The sequence below is a fragment of the Antedon mediterranea genome, chromosome 2 (genome assembly GCF_964355755.1).
Source record: "Antedon mediterranea chromosome 2, ecAntMedi1.1, whole genome shotgun sequence".
In the NCBI taxonomy this organism is placed as follows: Eukaryota; Metazoa; Echinodermata; class Crinoidea; order Comatulida; family Antedonidae; genus Antedon; species Antedon mediterranea.
In genome coordinates, this window is record NC_092671.1 from 32,695,787 (window position 1) to 32,718,007 (window position 22,221).

Genomic DNA, 22,221 nt, shown 5'->3' on the forward strand with positions numbered 1-22,221 from the left:
ATTCACAGAGAGAGGAGGAATGGTAAACAGAGGTTGGAGGACGTGTGCATAGAGGTTGGAGGAAGGGTGCACAGAGGGAGGAGGACTGGTGAACAGAGGTTGCAGAAAGGGTGCACAGAGGGAGGAGGAATGGTAAACAGAAGTTGGAGGACAGGTGCACAGAGGTTGGAGGAAGGGTGCACAGAGGTTGGAGGAAGGGTGCACAGAGTTTGGAGGAAGGGTGCACAGGTGTTGGAGGACGGGTGCACAGAGGTTGGAGGAAGGGTGCATAGAGGTTGGAGGAAAGGGTGCACAGAGGTTGGAGGAAGGGTGCACAGAGGGAGGAAGAAAGGGTGCACATAGGTTGGAGGAAGGGTGCACAGAGGGAGGAGGAATAGTAAACAGAGGTTGGAAGAAGGGTGCAAAGAGGTTGGAGCAAGGATACACAGAGGTTGGAGGAAGGGTGCACAGAGGTTGGAGGAAGAGTGCATATACATTGGAATAATGACATCTTTTTCCTTTTAAAGATAAATATTTTTTTTACTTTAAGGGTTTCTTAGAGTAAAGGTGTGAATGATAGACTGATCTATACAAAATAATATATTCCTGTAGCCATATTTACTGTACCAGTATTTACTTTAAGAGAAATTGTCTTTCTGAATAGCCACAGTAAATGGTGAATAGCCACTGATCTCTATATTTGATTTATTAAGCCATTTTTTCTCTATAATCAAACACTTTTCTCTACTTACCATATAAAATAGGAAAGTTGCGAGTTTTACCTCATACTCTTCAATTGTGGCCAGAACACTAAATACAAGACAAAGTAGCACCAAACCAAATCTATAAAGAATACACAATTCATTAAATTAATAAATTGAATAGAGTGAGCTCAAAATATCAGAAAAAATTAGAATTAAATTCTGAAAAAAGATAAATATCTATGTATTTCTTGCACAAAACGCTGATCTGACGATAATTACTGCATCTCAATATTTATCAACAAATGTTTTCATCTCTTTGGGGTGTGCGCATGCTCAGTTCAAGTTTCCAAATACCGATTTTTTCAGCTGTAGTGAATATAAGCTACCGCATGGTAACTGTTTCCTAATGCTTTTTTACAGTTTGAAGACAAGCCTGAGGCTTCTTGAGGTCAGAACCATGTAGCCATACTAGGCTATTATTAGAGTGGCTAATATTATGGTGACCTCCCCCTTAAATAATCAATTTACTACACGATAATCTAATCTATACACAAAATCATTTTTTCCAAACTATTTACACTAATACTAGCAGTAACCCGTGCTCCGCACAGTCTTTTCTGCCTTAATATGTTGTTGTATACTTTGCATGGGCAAGTATAATAACAGTTCACTTTGATAAAAGTACTTTGTTTTTTATATTCCCATCACCTCCCATAAATGCCAAAACGTTATTAATTATTTATTTTGTGGAAACACCTATTTTTGTGTTGTTTTTTTTATTTGTTCATTTACATTTTTTTTCATGTGTGTTTTTTCGTATCTTTTTTGCTAGTTTTATAATTACATTGTGGTTTAGTTTTGATTTTAGCTTTAAACGGTGATTAAACAGTAATTATTACACATGTCGCAGATTGAACTCGAACCTACTAAGCATTGGTATCAATGGTCACGGCGATTTGCTCACTGAGCCAAACCGTGATTTACAAAATACGTTCTGTTTCAAGGATAGGTGTAATTAATTAAAACTTCAATATTCGATACGGTTGACTAAAGACTGTTTATTTCGGCATGGTATTTGTAGATCCGGCCATGGCGGTACACAACAGAGGAGGTTACGTAGTTTATACAGTGACGAAACATGGTCGCTGAGACGTCAAATATTGTTATTTTTTGCCTTTTTTAAGTGTTTATCCTTAAAATTTAGGAAAGTGACATAGCCTATCATGTGCGGCCCCTCAATAAACATCAGTGCGCCAAATGTGAGCACGTACCTTTCAGTGGTTTTGGAGGAGTAGCATTAATATATAGATAGTTGTGAGGTATTTCCCTGAATGGTCGCATGATCAAAACCGTACTGGGTATGATCAACTAGCAGTATCACCAACTAGCTATCCATTCATAGTAGTACTCCTGTGCTCCTGGACCGAGACATGACTAAACCTACAACTATAACAACTACAACAGTACAGTATAAAAATAAGTTTTTGCATTGTGCTGGCCTATGTCAGAATTAACCATAATTTATATATAGATGACATGTCAAGAGTGTTTAGATTTTTTTTTTTTTACATTTTTAATATAACAACAATTGTTAATATACAAATATTAATTATAGATAATTATAAGGAAGAAAGGCAAAGATTATGGAGCGGCTATTCAATATACAATACTAAGTATAAGGCGATCTAGTCAAAGGTCAAGCACCCATGGTGGATATTCCATATTGAACTTGACCTTAATGTAAGTGATTTTGATGATTTAAATAAGATGATGCTGAATACTAAATCTGTAGTAATACCCTTGGAGAAGAAAGTAAACACCCATCGATGTGATGAACACCGAACGATAAGTCTCATAATGCATACATCTAAGATAACACTTAAGGCATTAAATGACAGATTGGCATCAAAACTTGCACCAGAGATGCGATTGCTGTGCTGAGAGTGATGGGAGAAAAATCCCTAGAATATGGTAACGAATTGTATATATGCTTTGTGGATTATGAAAAAGCATTCGACAGGATTAATTGGATCAAACTGATGGACATCTTGTATAGAATTGGTGTTGACTATCGGGACAGACGGTTAATATGGGAGCTGTATATCAATCAATCTGCATCAATTATAATAGACGGGCAGTTATCTGAACCAGCACAGATAGGTAGAGGTGTCAGACAAGGAGGAATACTGTCAACTAACTTCTACAACATTTATGAAGAATTTCTACTTTCAGAAGCACTTACAGACTGTAGTGATGGAGTAAAAGTTGGTGGTCACAGAATCTCAACTGTACGGTTTGCGGATGATAAGGCTGTGATGGATAACTCTAATGTCGGTCTCCAAAGAATATTAACGAAAATTAATGAAGCAGGGAAAGAATATGGAATGAAGATAAACACCAGAAAAACTAAAGTAATGTGCATTACAAAAAGAGCAAATGTACAAATGGAAATATATGTTGATGGGGAAATTATTGAACAAGTTGATTCCTTTTGCTACCTGGGAACAAAAATAACAACAGATGGCAGATGTAAGAGTGAGATTCTAAGGAGAATAGGATTGGCAAAGGGGAAATTCCTAACAAACAGGAAATTCTTAACAAGTAAAGCAAGTATTGAAACAAGAAAGAAATGGTTAAAGCATTAGTATGGAATGTTGCATTATACGGAAGCGAAACATGGACATTAAAAAAAGAGGAAATAAACAGAATAGATGCATTTGAAATGTGGTGTTGGAGAAAAATGCTAAAAATTCAATACACAGAGCACAGAAGGAATGATGACATTTTGAATGAAATAAGAGAAGAAAGACAACTAATGAAACGCATTAATGAACAGCAGAAGAAATGGATTGGTCACAGTATTAGAAATTGGAGGATTATTGAAAATAGTGATGGAGGGTAGATACGATGGAAAAGCAGGTAGAAGAAAGAAGAGAAAAATGCTACTGGATAGACTTAAAAATGGAAACAACAAGCACGAATGTGCAATACTCGGGGTACAGCGAAAGAAGCTGTATACAGACGTATACAGTTAGAAAGTAAAGAAAATAGGTTTCGCCAGGGCTCGAACCGGGACCTTCTGCGTGTTAAGCAGACTTGACAACCACTACACTACGAAACCTCTTACATTAAAAATGTGGGTTACAGAAAGTTTTTTAATCCATTTAAATTACAAATAAATGGTAATAAGCACAAAGCAAAATAAACATGTGTAAAAGTGATAATTACCGATTACACAAAATAAGTATTTTAAAAAATAATAAAAATAAGATATACTCTGTATAATTATCATATTGCGTATACAGTACTTTTCACCATAAATTAAAAAAAAAAAGGTTTCGTCCGGGCTCGAACCAGGTACCTTCTGCGTGTTAAGCAAACGTGATAACCACTACGCCAAGAATCCGCATTAACCATATAACTACATAACGCTGTGGTGTGTGTCACACATTGTGGCTTCTTAATTAAACAAATTAATTAACAAAAAATTAAAAATCCGGCTCTATAGCTTTGAGGACATGTCCCTGTAGTATGTTCATGCCAAATCCCAGCTCAATACTATAACGAATAAGGGAGGAGTAGTACTTTAAAAATCGCACTTTTTACTTAATAGTGTCCAGATGGAGGAAGAGAAGGAGAAAATGAGTAAGTACTAGACTCGGGTACCCCGAGTAAAAATGACTGTCATGGACCTGCCAATTGGCAGATGACAAGGTAGACAAGGTAGGTAGATGCTGATATGATCGATATGTTTCCTAGAAATTCTAATCAAACATTTTTTTTGTGTATAATAATATAATATTGAATAATAATAAAACATGTATTCACTACATATAGCTTCATAGTGTTATTTATTGTATAATAATTCATGTTCAGCACAACATCAGTATTCAATTTCATTTTAATTATAATATTAACAATAACAACATATTAATTAAATACAGTTAAATAATCCATCATATTTATTAGTATATTTACATAACAATAGTACAGGTGTAGTAATAGATGTAAATTCTCACGCCAAAGATCTACTTGTAATTTACAACACCAAGACGTGAGTAAAGTTGCGACAAATACTTGGAGAGCTTGTAGGGTAATCAAATGCCACATTTGTCACACAATGCAAAAATCAATTGCGTTTATGTGATGAAAAGTTAACATGATACAATTACTGTACGCTACACGAGGAGGTCTGTAATCGGACACGTCATCGGCATGTTTTAAGTTATTCAGAGTCATAAAAATCAATCGATATGTTGAATTTCAATAGTGATTACACAGTAGACACAAAGACTATAATCCAGTGTTACTCGTGCGGAGGTCTTATAATGATATACAATACATCTTACAAGATGATAAAAATTAATTATGCTGATTACGAACCTTATTTATGTAATTCTAAGTGTGACACACTAAATTGAATTAGAAATGATCTGTCTAACATTGTTATAGGCATTGGTGAATCAGTAGAGTGTAAAATATATCCATGGTTTTGATGCAAACGTGTTTATAGGTTCAAGTTCTTTTTAATCAACTTCAATTCAGTGTTACGATATTTTACTGCAGGTGTTATATTTTTGCTAAATCAAAGTAGTTTATAGGTGCAGATGTAAGGTCTCAATAAAACTGTACAGTATGCTGTTATTTTTGCAGTGGTTTAATTTTCCAAAAATTTGGCGATCGGGAACCTTAACACAAAATATTGACAAATTTCAAATTAGTAGATAAATATACATCAAGAAAGCAAATTTACATGTGCAAAATATGTAAAAAAAAAAATGTTTATGATATTTTGAGCAAAGCAAAATAACTGACTTATGATTTACAAAGTTACGATTATTGAGCTATTGGTATTCTATGAGACTGCCACATATTCTGTGAAACAGCCACACATTATGTGAGATGACTACATATTCTGTGAGACAGCCCCACATTCTGTGAGATGGCCACATATTCTGTGAGACAACCATACATTCTGTAAGATGGCCACATTTTCTGTGAGACAGCCACACATTCTGTGAGATGGCCACATATTCTGTGAGACAGCCAAACATTCTGTGAGATAGCCACACATTCTGTGAGACTACCACATACTCTGACAGACTGCCACATTTCTGAGACAGCCACACATTCTGTGAGATGCCATATATTCTGTGAGACAGCCACACATTCTGTGAGGTGGCCTCAGAAACAACTACACATTCTGTGAGAGCTACATACTCTGACAGACTGCCACATATTCTGTGAGACAGACACCTGTTCTGTGAGACAACCACACATTATTTGATATGGCCACATATTCTGTGAGACTGCCACATACCCTCAGAGACTGCCATGAATTCTGTAAGGATATACCGTACTGACGCGGGTATAAGCCCATACTCGGGTATAAGCCCACCCCCGACTTTTGACTAATTTTCATGAAAAATGAGGCACTCGGGTATAAGCCCACCCATTAATTCGAAGATCTACAGTGCGTGTCGGAATACATTATTTTGTATTTGGCGACGTCCATACACCGAATACACCTACCTTTGATCATAACCAAGCTAGGCTAATATACGCTAGGCCATATGAGGCCTAGCGGTCCTGTTTTGTTTACACTCCATCGCGTTCGAAGATCGCTTCACACACGATGCTACAAGTCGCCAAAACGGGAAAACCACTATTTCGTATCGGCTGCCATAAACAAGCTTATTAAATTTCTTTGGTACATTTCTATTTAACGAACATTGTATACTTGCTTTTCTGCTTGATAAATTCTTGTTAAATTGATGTTTAAAATAAGATATTCTACGATAAATTACACGAACTATAAACTTAATTTTCCGACACTCTACACCTCGTGTATTTAGAGGCAACGTTGTACACGTGAGGGCGCTCGCTCGCATGGTGGAATACACAGTGTACATGTGCTGTTTTTGACGATCTGCATTTTTGGATCCTCGGGTATAAGCCCACCCCCCAAACTTGACGTGATTTCATGTTCGAGGGGGGTGGGCTTATACCCGCGTCAGTACGGTATATTCTGTGAGACTGCCACATACTCTCAGAGACAGCCATGAATTATGTAAGGATATATATTCTGTGAGACTGGAATATATTCTGTGAGGCTGGCATATACTCTGAGAGACTGACAAATATTCTGTGAGTCTGCCACAATTCTGTGAGACTGTACACACTCTGAAAGACTGCCACACAGCCTGTGAGACTGCACACACTCTGAGAGATTGGAACACATTCTGTGAATCTGCACACACTCTGAGAGATTTGCACACACTTTAAGAGACTGGCACACATTTTGTAAGACTGCTACACATTATGTGAGATTGGGACACATTCTTTGAGACTGGTACACTGTCAGACTGCACACACTCTAAGAGGCCGATGCACATTCTATGAGACTGGCACACACTACTGTATATGTAAAGGCTGCTATACAATCTGTGGGACTGCACATTCTTTGTGAGACTGGCACACATTGTGTAAAACTGGCAAAAATTCTGTGAGACTGCCCATACTCCGAGAGAGTGACACACATTCTATGAAACTAGCACACACTAATGTATCTAAAAGCTGCGAAACATTCTGTGAGACTACACATTCTCTGTGAGACTGGCACACACTACTGTATGTAAAGGCTGCTAGACATTCTGTGTGACTGAACACATTCTGTGAGACTTGATTTGATTTGATTTATTTCGGCATCAGTACATAAAATATCACAGACATACAATTAAAATTGGCAAATATAAAAATACCAAAATAAAACAAGGATGCCAAGGATAACTCATAAAAGTCCTCTACGGACTTGTTTCCAAAGAGGTCCTTTGAAAGAACAGCAAAAAAGACAAACAATGCAACATATAAAAATTACAAAAAAACAGCAAAATAGGACAATCGAAAAAAGAAGAAGCGCTTATTAAATAGTTTCTAGAGCTAGTGAACGTTCCTGTAGATACTTTTTAACTTTACTTTTAAAACAACAAACAGTTTGTGATTCCTTAATGTTAATTGGTAAATTATTCCATTCTTTTATAGCATTGTAAAAAAAGGTCACATGTGTCATGTCATATCACTTATGGAATACATTCTGTGAGACTGGTACATATTATTTCTACACATTCTTTGAGGCTGCACATACTCTGTGACATGCACTAAAGAATAGTGACATTCACTGAAACGGCACAGATTTTGTGAGAATGATGGCACAATGTGTGTTTTTCCATAGGAATGCAAATATCAAGAATAAATTGGTTAATACTCTGTAAATGTCAGAGTGAAGTGTTGAATAAGTAGGTTAAAGTATCGTTACATAAAATGTCAGGCCATCATACAAGTTTTCAATATCTTGCTAGACATGTTGATAAGAACAATTACAAAACTAGTAAGACACTGTTTCTGAATATCAACAATATTTACAGTACAAACATGAATGTGACTTATCAGCAATGAATCCAGAATTTTTAAATCCTTTAATTTGCATTCTAAATTTCAAAATTTGGATCTAATTATGAATATGAATATTTGATGGCTATAGTATTATTAAAGCACTAGTATAGCGAGTAGTGCTCTACAAATGGCTTAAAAACAGATTTAAGCTGCATTCACACTTGAACGAAAGCCATTATGTTAAATGGAAAGTCGTGTAAAACTATAAAACTTTATGTGACAAAAAAATGTGATGTGCCCATGTCATGTCATATCACTACCATATTTGGGTGCATCAAACTTTTTTTGTCAAACTAGATTTGAATTGACTGACCCTGTCTTCATCTTTCAACAACAAAGTTTGAATGTAAAGGTCATGTTTATTGCCTGTTTAGAACCTATGGTCTTGGCATAAACATTTCTAGCAGAGTGGAGTTTATAAATATTCATTTAAATATCTTTCAACCAACATCATTATAGACCTGCACAAAAAAGGTGGAAAAACCTTAATGTAAATCAACCTTAGGTGCGTTTTCTACAGATTATTTTGTAATCATTTTGTTATTTTATTTATTAAATTAAATTATTTTTCAAGTCTGAATTAAAAAAGTTAAGAAATCTGCTGTTTTATTTCAAATCAAACTGTTGTTTTGTCATCATCAGAGATATAAGGAAATGTTTAAAATATCCTATTTGAAATTCAAATGCTATCGATAATTATTAAACTGCCTCCTCAACAGAATACTAATTCCCAATGAATATTGATAACAAATTACATATTATCGCTTCGGGACAATTTGAATAAAGAGATCATTAATTGTACTTGATTTGATTTGTTCTTCTCACTTTAGTCACATATTTTACTAGCATATTAAAAAAATAATTTAAAAAATAAATAATTATCAATATAGACTGGGACAAAACATGGTACTGTAAAGTTCACAATATGAAACATTTACCAAAAGTCGCCCAATTTAATTTTAAATTATTACATCCTATCTTAGCTTGTAGAAAAAACTTAAAGAAGTGGAATAAAATAAGTGATTATTGCGAAAAGTGTTGTATAGAAATAGAAAGTGAAAAACATATGTTGTACACCTGTAATAGCATTCAATCAGATTTGAGTAAGTTCCGTAAACTGATTGTTAAATGTATTCGGACTAATGAAACACTACGGCCGGGTTTCCCCAAATGGTCAGACATAGTTATAGGAACTCAACACATGCTCGTTAATGAACTCATATCTTTATTTACATTTAGTATTTACAAATCTTGCATTATATATAAACAAGCAAACATAAAGGTTTAATTATCACTTGGAATTTATTTAAGATAGAACTAAAAATTTTTATTTCAAATGAATACTTATGTAATCTAAACAAAGCAGAAAGAAAATAGAACGACGTTAAAGAAAAACTCCTTGAATCAATTATCTAAAAAGAAAAATAATCAATAAAATTTAATTTAATAAAGATTAATTTAAGAAATACACACGAATAAACGCGGCATACAGTATATTTGATTGAGTTCAGATCAATTGTTAGTTTACCACCATTATTATATTATTGTTTTCTAGGAGGCGCCTGAGTCCGGGATGACCAAGACACAACTGGTGCTAGCCAGAACTTAAACTAGAACTATAAAAATAAACCTGGCTAGCGACGAGGGCGTATCCCCATACTTCGGTTTGGATTTAGCTTTGCATTATTCATTAGTTTTTTATTTTATCATATAATTCATGTAAAATAATGAAATTGAAAGCAATATTATGTTCAAAATGTCTTTATCAATATCTTATAATGCAATATACCATTTTATTATACCTAATCTCAATTTTTAATACTGAATATCAATTTATCATCTTTTTTAAGCATCACGTTATTCTAAGGTTAATCTGTTAAGCACCTGGAGAATCTGCAAAAGTATCAGTTCAAATCCTTGTCGGATCATACTTATTATCCATTATACTTTAATTAATTGTATTATTAAAAGCCTGAAACATGCAACTGTATAAACTTGATCTGCGTACACTTGATCTTCTAATGTATGATGTAGTTATCAGATTTTTAGGAAAAAAAGGTTTGATTTTTAAAGTCAAGAATGATTTTGACCGTAATCTCGGACACTGACAGACAAAAACTTCATGAATAATCACTTCGAATAAATACCTGCATCTATGTATTTTCATATGAATATTTGAAATATGAATACCAATACATAATCACCCTATACCACCAGTACAGTATTACTATTATTAATAATACTTTGTTTAATGCATTTTTTCTCAATTATTTACAAGTAAGGTTCTTTATAACATTCCATTTGCAAAATAACAAAATAATAATAATTATTATTTACAATGCTCTTTTTCCTTTTTCTTTTTGTCTGGTTTTGTGAGCCCTTTTTTAATTATTTTGTCCCTTTTTCATGCCACTAGTACATGGTGGATTGGTTGTTGACAACTGTCCATTTGTGGAGATGGTAACATTTTCCTTCTTAATTTTTGGCATGAAAAGAGAAAATTTATCATAGTGTACATTTCTTTCTTCTTCACTCATTGAAGTCCACATTAACTGATCTAGTTTAAATTTCTTGAAATCATCTGACAGTTTATACCCTCCCATATTAACAAATGACATGTTCACATCTTTAAATTGCCCCTTAACTAACTTTTCCAACATGATAATTAAATCCGGCAGTTTCTTTTGTTTCCAATCTGCAAAGGCTTTTATAGAGTGATTCATTGATTCATTGTTATTGTTGGTCCGACTGCCTATTAATTCTGTGTGTTTCCAAACCTTTTCCTTTAATTTCGGAAACATCTTATTCAAGTAATGTAGTGCATCTGGTGCAATGTTAACGACAAATTCACGTAACAAGTTTTCTGTAATAGTAAATGATGCTTCTGACTTTGTATCAAGCAATTTTACAACTTTTTTATGTATGGAAGTTCTAACATTCCTTGGAACTCCAACTTTGTTAGTTAAATAATTGGACAAGTTTTCAAGAATGTGTTTTCTGCATAGTGCATGTTTACAATTAAATGTGTCTATAAATGCTTTGTGCATAGCTAGTTCATCATCTGTCCCTACTATTAAATTACTAAAATCCTTTACACCATTATTAATTAAATTGTACTTTAAGAAATTATAAAATTCTGAAAATGCTAATTGATCACTCTTATGGTGGAGTAACATTGGGCCAAAAAAGACTGGATGGTCATTTTTTTGGTTTGCGTGATTTACACTGTAAAATCTAACCTAATCTGTAAATTTTACCCAAAAAAAAAAGATGTTTTTCGCCCAAAAAAAAAAACCAACATACAACAATTTCATTATTTTTTTTTCAAAAATGTCTTGCTATGATAGTCCTAGTCATGATAGAACCAATAATAATCCATTTGGAGGAGGTTTGCGCAGGTTTTTTTTGGTTTGCGCGATTTACACTGTAAAATCTGACATTTTACCCCCAAAAAAAGATGTTTTTCGCCCAAAAAAAAAGCCAACATACAGAAATTTCATATTTTTTTTTTCAAAAATTACTTGCTATGATAGTCCTAGTCATGATAGAACCAATAATAAGCCATTTGGAGGAGGTTTGCGCAGGTTTTTTTTGGGATTGCGCGATTTACACTGTAAAATCTGACATTTTACCCAAAAAAATGATGTTTTTCGCCCCCAAAAAAAGCAAACATACAGCAATTTCATAATTTTTTTTCCATAAATTACTTGCTATGGTAGTCTTAGTCATGATAGAACCAATAATAAGTCATTTGGAGGAGGTTTGCGCAGGTTTTTTTTTGGTTTGCTCGATTTACACTGTAAAATCTGACATTTTACCCAAAAAATGATGTTTTTCGCCCAAAAAAACGCCAAAATATAGCAATTTCATAATTTTTTTTTTCATAAATTACTTGCTATGATAGTCCTAGTCATGATAGAACCAATAATGGGCCATTTGGAGGAGGTTTGCGCAGGGTTTTTTTTGGTTTGCGCTGTTTGCGCTTGGTTTGCGCAGTTTAGCAATACCCTTACCTTCCTGGTGTCAATATTTGGCAGTACAAAGAAAGTATATACCACCAGTACAGTATCACGTTCCTGGTGTCAATATTTGGCAGTACAAAGAGGAGTAAATCACAGCCATTATGAGCACAAGTCTAAGGCACTTCTGGTGGTAGAACCTACTACTGGAGGTACATTTCTTGCTTGTCCACTTAAAAAGGACTGTTGGAAAGAGTAGGGATTACCCGGTGTTCATTTCCAGCCTCTGTCATTAATTGTAACCGGACCTTTTCTACAAGCTTTGCTTTCATGACTTTGGTATTGTATTTTCGTAGTAGCTCACTTCAAATCTTCAATGTTGATGTCATGGGACAGATAGTTTAGACAATTACATTAAAAAAAAAAGATTCTTTCACGCAATGAAAGTTGATTTACATGGATGATCGTATTCCCAAGAGAGCGACGCCTGCAATCACCGTGACCTAGTGAAATCAGGCCAGTATACAGAAATCAATAATTTACTAACATTACCATAAAGGACACATATCAAGGCATTTAGTCATGTAAATTCTATTACATTACCTCTGCTATGCTGTAACTCAAAACATGCTAGATAGGAATATAATAAATTTATAATATGTTCATTTAAAAAAAGGTCGGTCGGTTCATAGACTTAAAGCCTTGTCCACACTATCAAACTTTATGTGACAAATAAATATGATGTACCCATTATGATGCCATATTTGGGAATATCATTACCATATTTGGGAATATCATACATTTTTTTTTTAGTTTGATAATCAGAGCTTTACAAAACTTTAAGGTTTAAAAAAAGGAACATTCTTGTGATCATTGTACTACTTTAAAAAGCATACTTTTTTCTACAAAAAAAATGGAGAGGGCACAAAATAGGTACCTTATAATAGACTGGCAAATTTCGTTTATCACACTACACACCCTGTGCAATGTACACTGATCTATTCTGCATGTTCGGCTAAAACACCCAACATCATCAGACATGATGGACAGGAAGTCTTTAGTTTGTACACATTTAAATATAAAATGAAAACAAATAAAAGAGCATATTTTTTTACCAGAGAAAAATAATTATTAAACTACGTAAAATTTACTTGTAAATAATGGTGTAAATTCATTTATGGGTGGTGGAAAAGGGGAAGGCTACGCAAGAATTAATATTCTTATTGTATTACACTTCATTATTTTACAAACATGTGAGAGTGAGACACTAACTTTTTCATATTGGAGGATAGACGTGTTCCATCTGATAGTTTTGTCATATTACACAGTGGTGATAGTGGTAAATAATAGTAAATCAATAACAAATTGTTTGTAGAAAGTAATAAATATTTATTATTGACAATAGATTTTTTTTTTTTAAATTAGGTTTTATTACTGATGACAGTTCATAAATTCAGGTTTTTTAGGTTTCTTAAAAGTTGGTTGTTAAAAGTGTTAAATGTTGTTAATTGGGAACAGGTCAGTAAATTTAATGACAAATTTTAAATATAAACCATTAAATATTTGTATTTTTTTGTATTGTTTACCTGAACATTGAATAAAATACAAAATGAGTAAATATTAATTTAGTATTCAACTACTCAATGAAAAGTGTTGAGGACTGCAAAAGACATCAGAGAAATGACGTCCTCACAGTTTTTCTGTTAAAGAAATTTGGACTGTAAATGCAGATACTGTAAAGTAGGTAATCAATATAAAGACAGACTACCCATATTCAATATCACCTGATTCTTAGTATCATTTGAACATTCCATAATGCAGTACTACTACATGTTTCATGTGTTTCACCTAGTATCATAGACCAAACATAACCCCTCAATTGAGAAGAATTTGTATATGAAAAATTAAGATACTCATTTTAATAGCGAATGCACCTTGGCATTTAGTTAAATTACTATATCATAGACTAAACATAACCCTTCAATTGAGAAGAATTTGTATATAAAAAATTAAGATACTCATTTTAATAACGAATGCACCTTGGCATTTAGTTAAATTACTATATAGTTCAAATTTAAAAAATATTACATATGGCACTGGAAAAACAAGGGTATATTATAAAAGTCACAAGCACAATTAATAAATACATTGAAAATTACAATGGAATACAAAACAAAATCATGATCTCATGGAAATGCTTTAAATAGAATTTTCACAAGCTAGAATAATTACCACTTATTGGTCACGAATGTTGCTTATCCAGGCTTCAATTCAATTTGAATAATGGATAACAAATCTACTGTTAGGATTCGGTTTGTCTGTTTTAACAACACGACAATTTAAATGAAAAAACTCATTATTTTTTTCCTGAAACATATTTGAATGTTCATCTTTATGTGTATGGAAAAGTAATTCAAAATACTGGATGGGAATCAAAGGATTATGGGATAGATTTAAATTTACTTTTAATAAAACCAGTAGGGGTTTGAAATGAAAGCAATGTACTTGCTATTAATAGAAACTGTAATCAATAGAATAAGAAGAAGTATAAGGAATGATCTAGAAGGTTATGAACATATTGTATATAAGGGGAAGTATGACAATTGTAAGAGGGAGAAGGATTTTTTGATTGAAGCATTTATTTTGAAGAAGGTTGTTGGATTAGAGGTTGGATTAGAGGTTGGATGTTATATTGTAAAGTCATTGTGAAGCTGTTGTTTAAAGTGCTTACTGGATTGTTAAAAGTTGAAGTTGATTGAAATTAAAGCTTTGTTTTTGAGTTATTTTACAACTTTGTGGATTTTGTGTGTATACTTTTATGTCACAAGGGAGTTCCTAAAGTATTTTCAACCGCTCGGAAACATACGTAAGAGGAGTTCGACGACCTGCATAACCCCTACATCTACACAAATGTCAGCATATCCCTGCCGTTTCCTTTTTACAGGTCCATGAAAATGGAGATCTAGCATTTATTCAGTAATATATTTATGAAGTTATGGCCACCTTCTTTATTTAGTCATGTTGACAAAATTAGTCCTGAAAGAGAAAAACCAAAACAAATTGATTAAATAAACAATATACTGGTAGTACAAGGAATAAATCAAATCTCAAGTATCAATTTATATACTGTTTTACTGAAAAACGAAGATGGAATCATATATTAATCAATTTATTAATTAATGATTATCCAAATTATGTTCTCTACAAGCAATAGAGAGAAATGGCGAACCGCGATGACGTCACTCAAAATTCACCGAGTGGGTAAAGATTGTAAACAAACCATTTCGCCACATGTTTTTGTATGGGAAATTCCGATGGGTTGAGTTAAAAAGGAAGGTAGAAAAGAACGTTTAAAACACACATAATAGCAGTATCTTTTTTTTTTTGCAACACCCTTATCAATTTTAATGTTATATGGGCAAATCTTAACATATTTTATTTTAATTTGGATTGAATTAAGACGCGTTTTTGTTATATACTGTACCCAGCTCTAGGCCCTAGATAGTTGGCATGTATGCTGTAGTACCTCGAGCCTAGCACGGATTATCGGTTATTATAATAATAATAATATTGGAAATTCGTTATTGCGTACTGTACTCACTACTACTACTTTAGCTAGGGTGCTGCTAGGCGTCTCCTAGCTAGGTAGTAAGACTAAATAAAGCCTCTCTAGTAGATGTAGGACTAGCATTAGTTTCAGCTTGACAACTGCCATTTTGTTATGTGGCTAGTGATGCTTCCTGCAGGGGGGCTACCGCCAGTAATGATGCTTGATAACACCATTCTACTATAATACTATAGGCCAAATCTAATGTAGACCTACAGATATGAGATATTTTTAGGAATATGATTGTGAATGATGGATGACTTTTATACATATTTCATTGTTTTATTGTGTAAATACACAAATACAACAAGAATTATGAGCGTTACAGCAACAACATTGGTTAGACAACGCCATGATTCACGTGTATAAACATAGGAAATGTGTCTCCCTCAACGGTTTGTTATGATTTTATACCCACTCGGATTTTAGACGTCGGTTCGCCATTTCTCTCTATTGAAGATGAGTATCATTTCACTTTAGTTTGTCCCTTTTATTCAGATATCAGAACTAAATATATTTTCATTTTATACAAATAACCCCTCTAAATTAAAATATATTTATCTTATGTCTACTACAAATATCTCATTACTAAGCTTGGAAAATATATATATTTTTTTCATTTTAACGTAGAACAGAATTCTTAACACTTTGACTGCCAAAGGTTTTTCCAGTTAGAAACTGCCACCGCCAGCGTTTATAGCCCAATTCGATGTTTTTATAAAAGCTGATTGAAACTATGTATGTGATCTGATTTACATGTAATTTAGACTAAAATAATCATAAAGATTTTAGCTTTACAATGGTACCAAGAACGATTTTCAAATCGCAATATGTAAATCGTAATAGTAAAATGAAAGTAACCCACTTTTTGAGTTTTTCGTAGTTTCGCGCAAGAAAGTCGAGATATTCGCGATTTTGTGCAAGACATCACAATATGAAAATATCGCCTGGTGCGATCAACAAACAACAAAAAAGTTACTTATACGGCACCGGTAGGCCTATAAAAACAAGTTATCACTATCGAAACATGTATTACATTTTATAAATCATAAATCTTACATCAATGTTTCGCCAAAATCCACATGGTAAAGACACCAGGCCTAGTTAACTAGGCCTAAAGTTGGTCCGGAACCGTTTTACGACTAGGCCTAGGCTATAGCCTAGTACTACTAGCCTAGCTAGTAAACTGATGATAATATTCATACCATTTCCAAACAAGTTTGTTTCGTGAAACACGGCCACTTACAGTGAAACACCAAAACAATTAGGGTATACATACAATAATAAAATTAAAGACTTCATATTGAAAATTCATCCATTATTTTTTAATCAGATAACAAACAAACATGCCAATCCACATAAACCTTTGTAATGCTTCGGCGGCATAGCTAGCGCGCGACCGATACACAATGCGCCAAACCATCGCTGTACGTGCTACTGTGATGCGCGGTGTATGTTATTTCGACAGGTACCATTTTGACAATCGTTCGTAACCAGATTAGTTACTTTCAAAAAGTAAAATATTCACGGTCCAGACCGAATATAGTGTCCATATTTATAGTATATACCAATAATTAACCTATCTACCGGATTTCGTAAAAAACGCAAAAAACGAATATCTTCGTGTTTGGCAGTCAAGCGTTGTGTTTCCAAAAACGAAGATCTTCGTGTTTGGCAGTCAAAGTGTTAAACGCACTCTAAATGTTATTGATTGAATTGTTACATTGTATATTATTTGGGCCAAAAGCCATATAAATAACTATTTTTTTGGATCATTCCAAGAAAGAAAGTATACATAAATATATTTACCCTTCAAATTGTACTGCTGTACTTTTTTGGTTGGTTTATAGCCTTGTTGGTTGTATCACCTGCAATTGTGTATGAAAAAAATTGAAGGAAAATTAAGAAATATAGGATATTTAGTTTAAGAAAACGGAGACAGACTAAAACAGCATGGATTAGTTTGCTTTATTATTAGATTAGTAGGCTAGCCTAGGCTTAGGATATGTTAAAATAGCAGCCATGCATGTCATCACGACACTAGCTAGAGTAGTGATAATACAACATGCAGAACAGTAGTACTACTGTAGCTAGTTTGGGCCTACAACTACTAGAGGCCTAGGGCTAGACTTTAGAGGCCTAGGGCTAGACTTTAGAGGCCTAGCCTATGTAGGCCTAGGCCAAAATAACAAAAGTGATCATGAATGAATGGAAATAAATCTCGTTTGTGTGGTAATGACATGTAGGCTAATAATAGGTTAATAATATAGTATTGTTGGGCTTTGTTTCTAGCCTACTATAGGCTAGTACTATGTAGAGGCCAATAAGACAATTTGCGGTCGTACACAGCCATGTAATCAATCAGCTAGCAAGGTGGGGCAAGCCAAGGCTGAAGCGCCTAGCTTACTAGCCAGCATGCAGCGAGCGGCGAGGCCTCCATTTTGTTGTCGATCTTTGGTCATAGTTTGTAGGCCTACAGTACTGACTACAAATCATGTACCATAACCCGCGTTTGTCGCGCGTGTAAAATATGTGTAATTGCCGCGTGCCTGTATTTGCCGTGTGGACCATGACGTCATCACTTTGTAGCTTTTTACTGGTAAAATATGGAACTCCCGGTACGACGCCCGCGACAACACACACGTGGGTATCAGTTTGTTTTGTTTCTATTGTTTAGGCCTACCATCATATATGTAATCTGAACCCGCCCGTTACTGTATGTAACAAAGTTTATTTTTTCGCTATTGTTAGGCAAACAATAAATAAGAAAGTTTATAGAATTCATGTAAATTGTTTTTCATCGGGTTTTTGTTTAGAGTTCACGTCGTATTAAAATACAGAGCTAGGAGTGTTTTAGGCCAAGTACAGTATTCGCTCAAATAACTGTGACTGTGAATGGGTTTTCCGCCGCTCGGTGTAGAAAGTAAAATTATTACGTTCTTCTAACACATTTATTAAATGTCTTTTAGTATATTTGTATCTAACATGTCTGCATTGTATACTTGCTTTATAAATTATGAAACGACTTAATAAGTTGCTAAATTGACGTTTAAAACAGATATTTGTCTGACATCAGCCCATGTTTATAATGAAAACAAAACAAGGTTCCGAAAATGGTACAGTCCAAAATGAGGTGTGCAATTAAATAATATCAACGTAAACATATGCGCACGGTATCAGGGCTGTAATTATAAGAGAACTGATTTCCCCTGGACGGGAAATGGTAAAAACTTGTATTTATTCGACCTCGCTTCTCTCTCGCTCTGGCTGTGTGCGGAGGATCGCTCCAACGTGGTTTCGTTCAGCGATTAATGGTCCAGTCCGTAACAGGGGTGTACATTAGTTACCGCGCTAAATACATGCATGTCAATACTGGTGTTGTAATATTATATAAATGTTTTCCTCCCCGACGGGGAATGGTAAAACCTTTATGTTATTATTTGGCCTAGCAAACTGTGTGTACTCAATGGATGAACTCTACAACGTGGTGCGTACCACCAGCGACGATCGTGTTTTGAAAGATATTGTTGGGTCTTTTCTACCTTGTTTTTTTTAATGAGTTTTCTCAAATACTTAATAAATATGACTTAAAAATATATATAAACAAACCCTGAAAGCAAACTAGGCCTAGAATAGTAGTACTGTACTCCCGGTAGTAAGCCTACTATACTAAACTAGGCCTCCTAGGCCTAGGCCTAGTAATAGTATTTTCAATCACATACATAATTGCATCATGGAGGTTTTTACCTCCATGATGGCACTATGATAAATAAATCGATTTTTTATTTCAAACAGGCCTATATTTTGTTATATAAAATGCTGTTATCCTGTACTATAATTCCAGTTATTGACTGTTTGGTGATGATAATATATATGTACAAAACATCAACAAATTATAAATACAGTTCGCTGCAGTTGAATTACTCAATGCAGTAATGCATGAGTGAATATGGACAGTATTGTTAGTACCTAATTACACGCGAGTCACGCGTTTTTCACACCCGTGTAAAATGTGTGGGCTTGGTATATGATATGTAGTCAGTACTGTATGCCTATAGTAATAAGAGATAATAATAGACATATATGTCAGGCCTACCTTTTATAAAACAGCAAGATTTGTGCCTCATCCTTAATTTGATGCGATTAGCCAATAATACCCATTCTAGACCTGGCATCTCTGTGCTGCGTGATCGCCGATTTTGCCGCCGAGCTACACTGGCACAAAAACAAAGGGAGCCGTTTTTGGCTGTTGGCTTGCAGTTTTCTGATTGGTTGTTTACGGCTGCCGGCCTATACGACGCATGCTCCATTATTTTCAAAAAGTTGTGCAGTATTTCTTATTCTTTACTCGATTTTATTTGATTTAATTTAAATAATTGTTTGTTGCAATAATATAGGATTACAAATAATAATATTAATTATATTTTGAATGGTAATTACGGACCATGCTTCTATTCCCGTCACCTCAACCCAGAACACCCCCCCCCCCCCCACCTCTCCCCTGTGGCCGTATTCACCAATCACACTTAAGTGAGATATTTCCCTTAAATCCTAAGGATTTCCCTTAAATAAAGAAAATATTAAGGGTTTCACTTAAGTGGTATTCACAAAGGGTTTAAGGTTAAGGGAAACCCTTAACTTGGTCTATTTTCCCCTTAACTTTTAAGGGACCTCAGAGGTCCCTTAAAAGTTCCCTTAACTATTCAGTACCTTGGTTGTGCTGACGATTCTGTATGTGCGAGTACTATGCCTACTTGTAGATGGCCCCAGTCTAGGCTAGGTAGAGATGCTAGGCCCCCTGTTGGTCTGCCCACTAACCAGCCTAGGATTCATGTTTGGTTTGAGTAGCATCTAGGCCTAGACCTTTTTTGCTGATCCCCACCCTTACAAATTAGTCTATGCCTATATATTGATTTATTTGTTTTGTTTTGACTGCCATTATTTTTGTGGAAGATGGCTTCCCATTTCGTTGTAATAGAAATTAGCCCCATTCTAGTAGGCTACCTAGGTAGAGATGCTAGGCCCCCTGTTGGTCTGCCCAGTAACCAGCCTGGGTAGTAACAAAGTGCGAGGCAGCGAGGCACGCGAGGCAGGGAAGGCATGCGAGGCAAGTCAAAAATTTATGCGAGGCATCGTTTTACCATCATCAAAAAATGCGAGGCATCATTTTATCATTTCTCAAAATTGCAAGGCAGGAAATCACCGAAATTGAAGTAGCCTAGGCCTAGGCCCACTAGGCTAGTTTCCTTTTGCACCTGCCTTGTAATTTAACCAAGGCTTTATCCTGAATACCACAGCTTAGAATTAGGCATACTTTAATGAAGAAAAATCACATAAAAGTAACAATAAATCCATTAAATTGGTGATTTTACAGACGTTGTTTTTCTCGCATTTCGCACACTCAATGTTCAATATTTTGGTTTCTATGGAACGCCAAAAGAGCAAAATTAATTAGAGGGCTAAAAACTCTGTGGAATCCATTTATATTTAACGCATTATTTGGTGAAAATCAAGTACAATTTCAATAGATTTTGTCACTGTCAGTAAGGAAAAATGTTACTGTTGATAATGTACACGGTTTCGTTAACCTTTTAAAGAATAAAATAGAAAAATTCATCATAATATCCTTAGTAGGATGTCCTAGGTCTAGACTAGGTAGTGATGTTGATTTAGGATCGATTATTATTCTTTGAAAACAGAACAGTATCAGCAGTAACATATTACAACATTTTTATTGACAAATTAACAAATATATTGAAATAAAACGTGTTTTTCACCAATAAATGCATGAGAAATTGACGTATTCCACTGAGTTTTAGTCCTCTATTATCGTTGCTCTTTTGGCGCTCCATAGAAACAAAAATATTGAACATTGAATAAGTGAAATTCGCGAACAGTGTGCGAGAAACACGCCTGTAAAATCATTAATTTAAGGATTTATTTGTTACTTTTTATGTGATTCTTTCATTAAAGTACTCATGAGGTATACTTCTAAGGTGTGGTATTCACACGATAAAGTTAGTTATCAAATTTGGAGTAAAAATACAAGCGAAGGAAACTAGCGCCAGGTTTATTAGTACGTACATGGACAACAATAAATAAAAATCGTTCGTAATATACCTAGCTTACTAAAACAGGAATAGTGTATCATTATTAAATATTACACCAATTATTATTTTATCAAAATTGATTAAATTATTTTCTACATAGGCCTTTATCTAGGTTAGGGCTAAGCATATTAGTTAAAGTTTAATTTTAGGCCTAGTATTACAATTGTCGGACGTAAGTCTTTTTTCACACGCGCTCCAGAATTCTGTCGCAATTTTTTTCTTTGCGGCATGTTATTGGATCGGCATATCAGTTACCTTTTATTCACCGCCAGTTATTGAACTTGTCCTGGCAATCGCTGTTCACCTTATTTGCGAGAGAGGTACACGTGTTGTTCCTAGAGAATGGAATGTCAAAAATGTCTTTGGCACGCCGCTCAGAGAGAAGTCTGTGCGTTGCTGCTGAAACCACG

The 22,221-nt window shown here is 34.4% G+C and overlaps 1 protein-coding gene across 2 annotated transcripts in view; it reads right to left on the minus strand.

The window, feature by feature from the left end:
- LOC140040828 (potassium voltage-gated channel subfamily KQT member 1-like) overlaps positions 1-22,221 on the minus strand; it is a 106,233-nt gene that overhangs the window by 48,894 nt on the left and 35,118 nt on the right. For both annotated transcript variants that reach the window (XM_072087057.1, XM_072087058.1), the window contains exon 3: positions 732-822. In XM_072087057.1, coding sequence (XP_071943158.1) covers positions 732-822 — 91 coding nt within the window. The remainder of the gene's footprint in view (positions 1-731; positions 823-22,221) is intronic.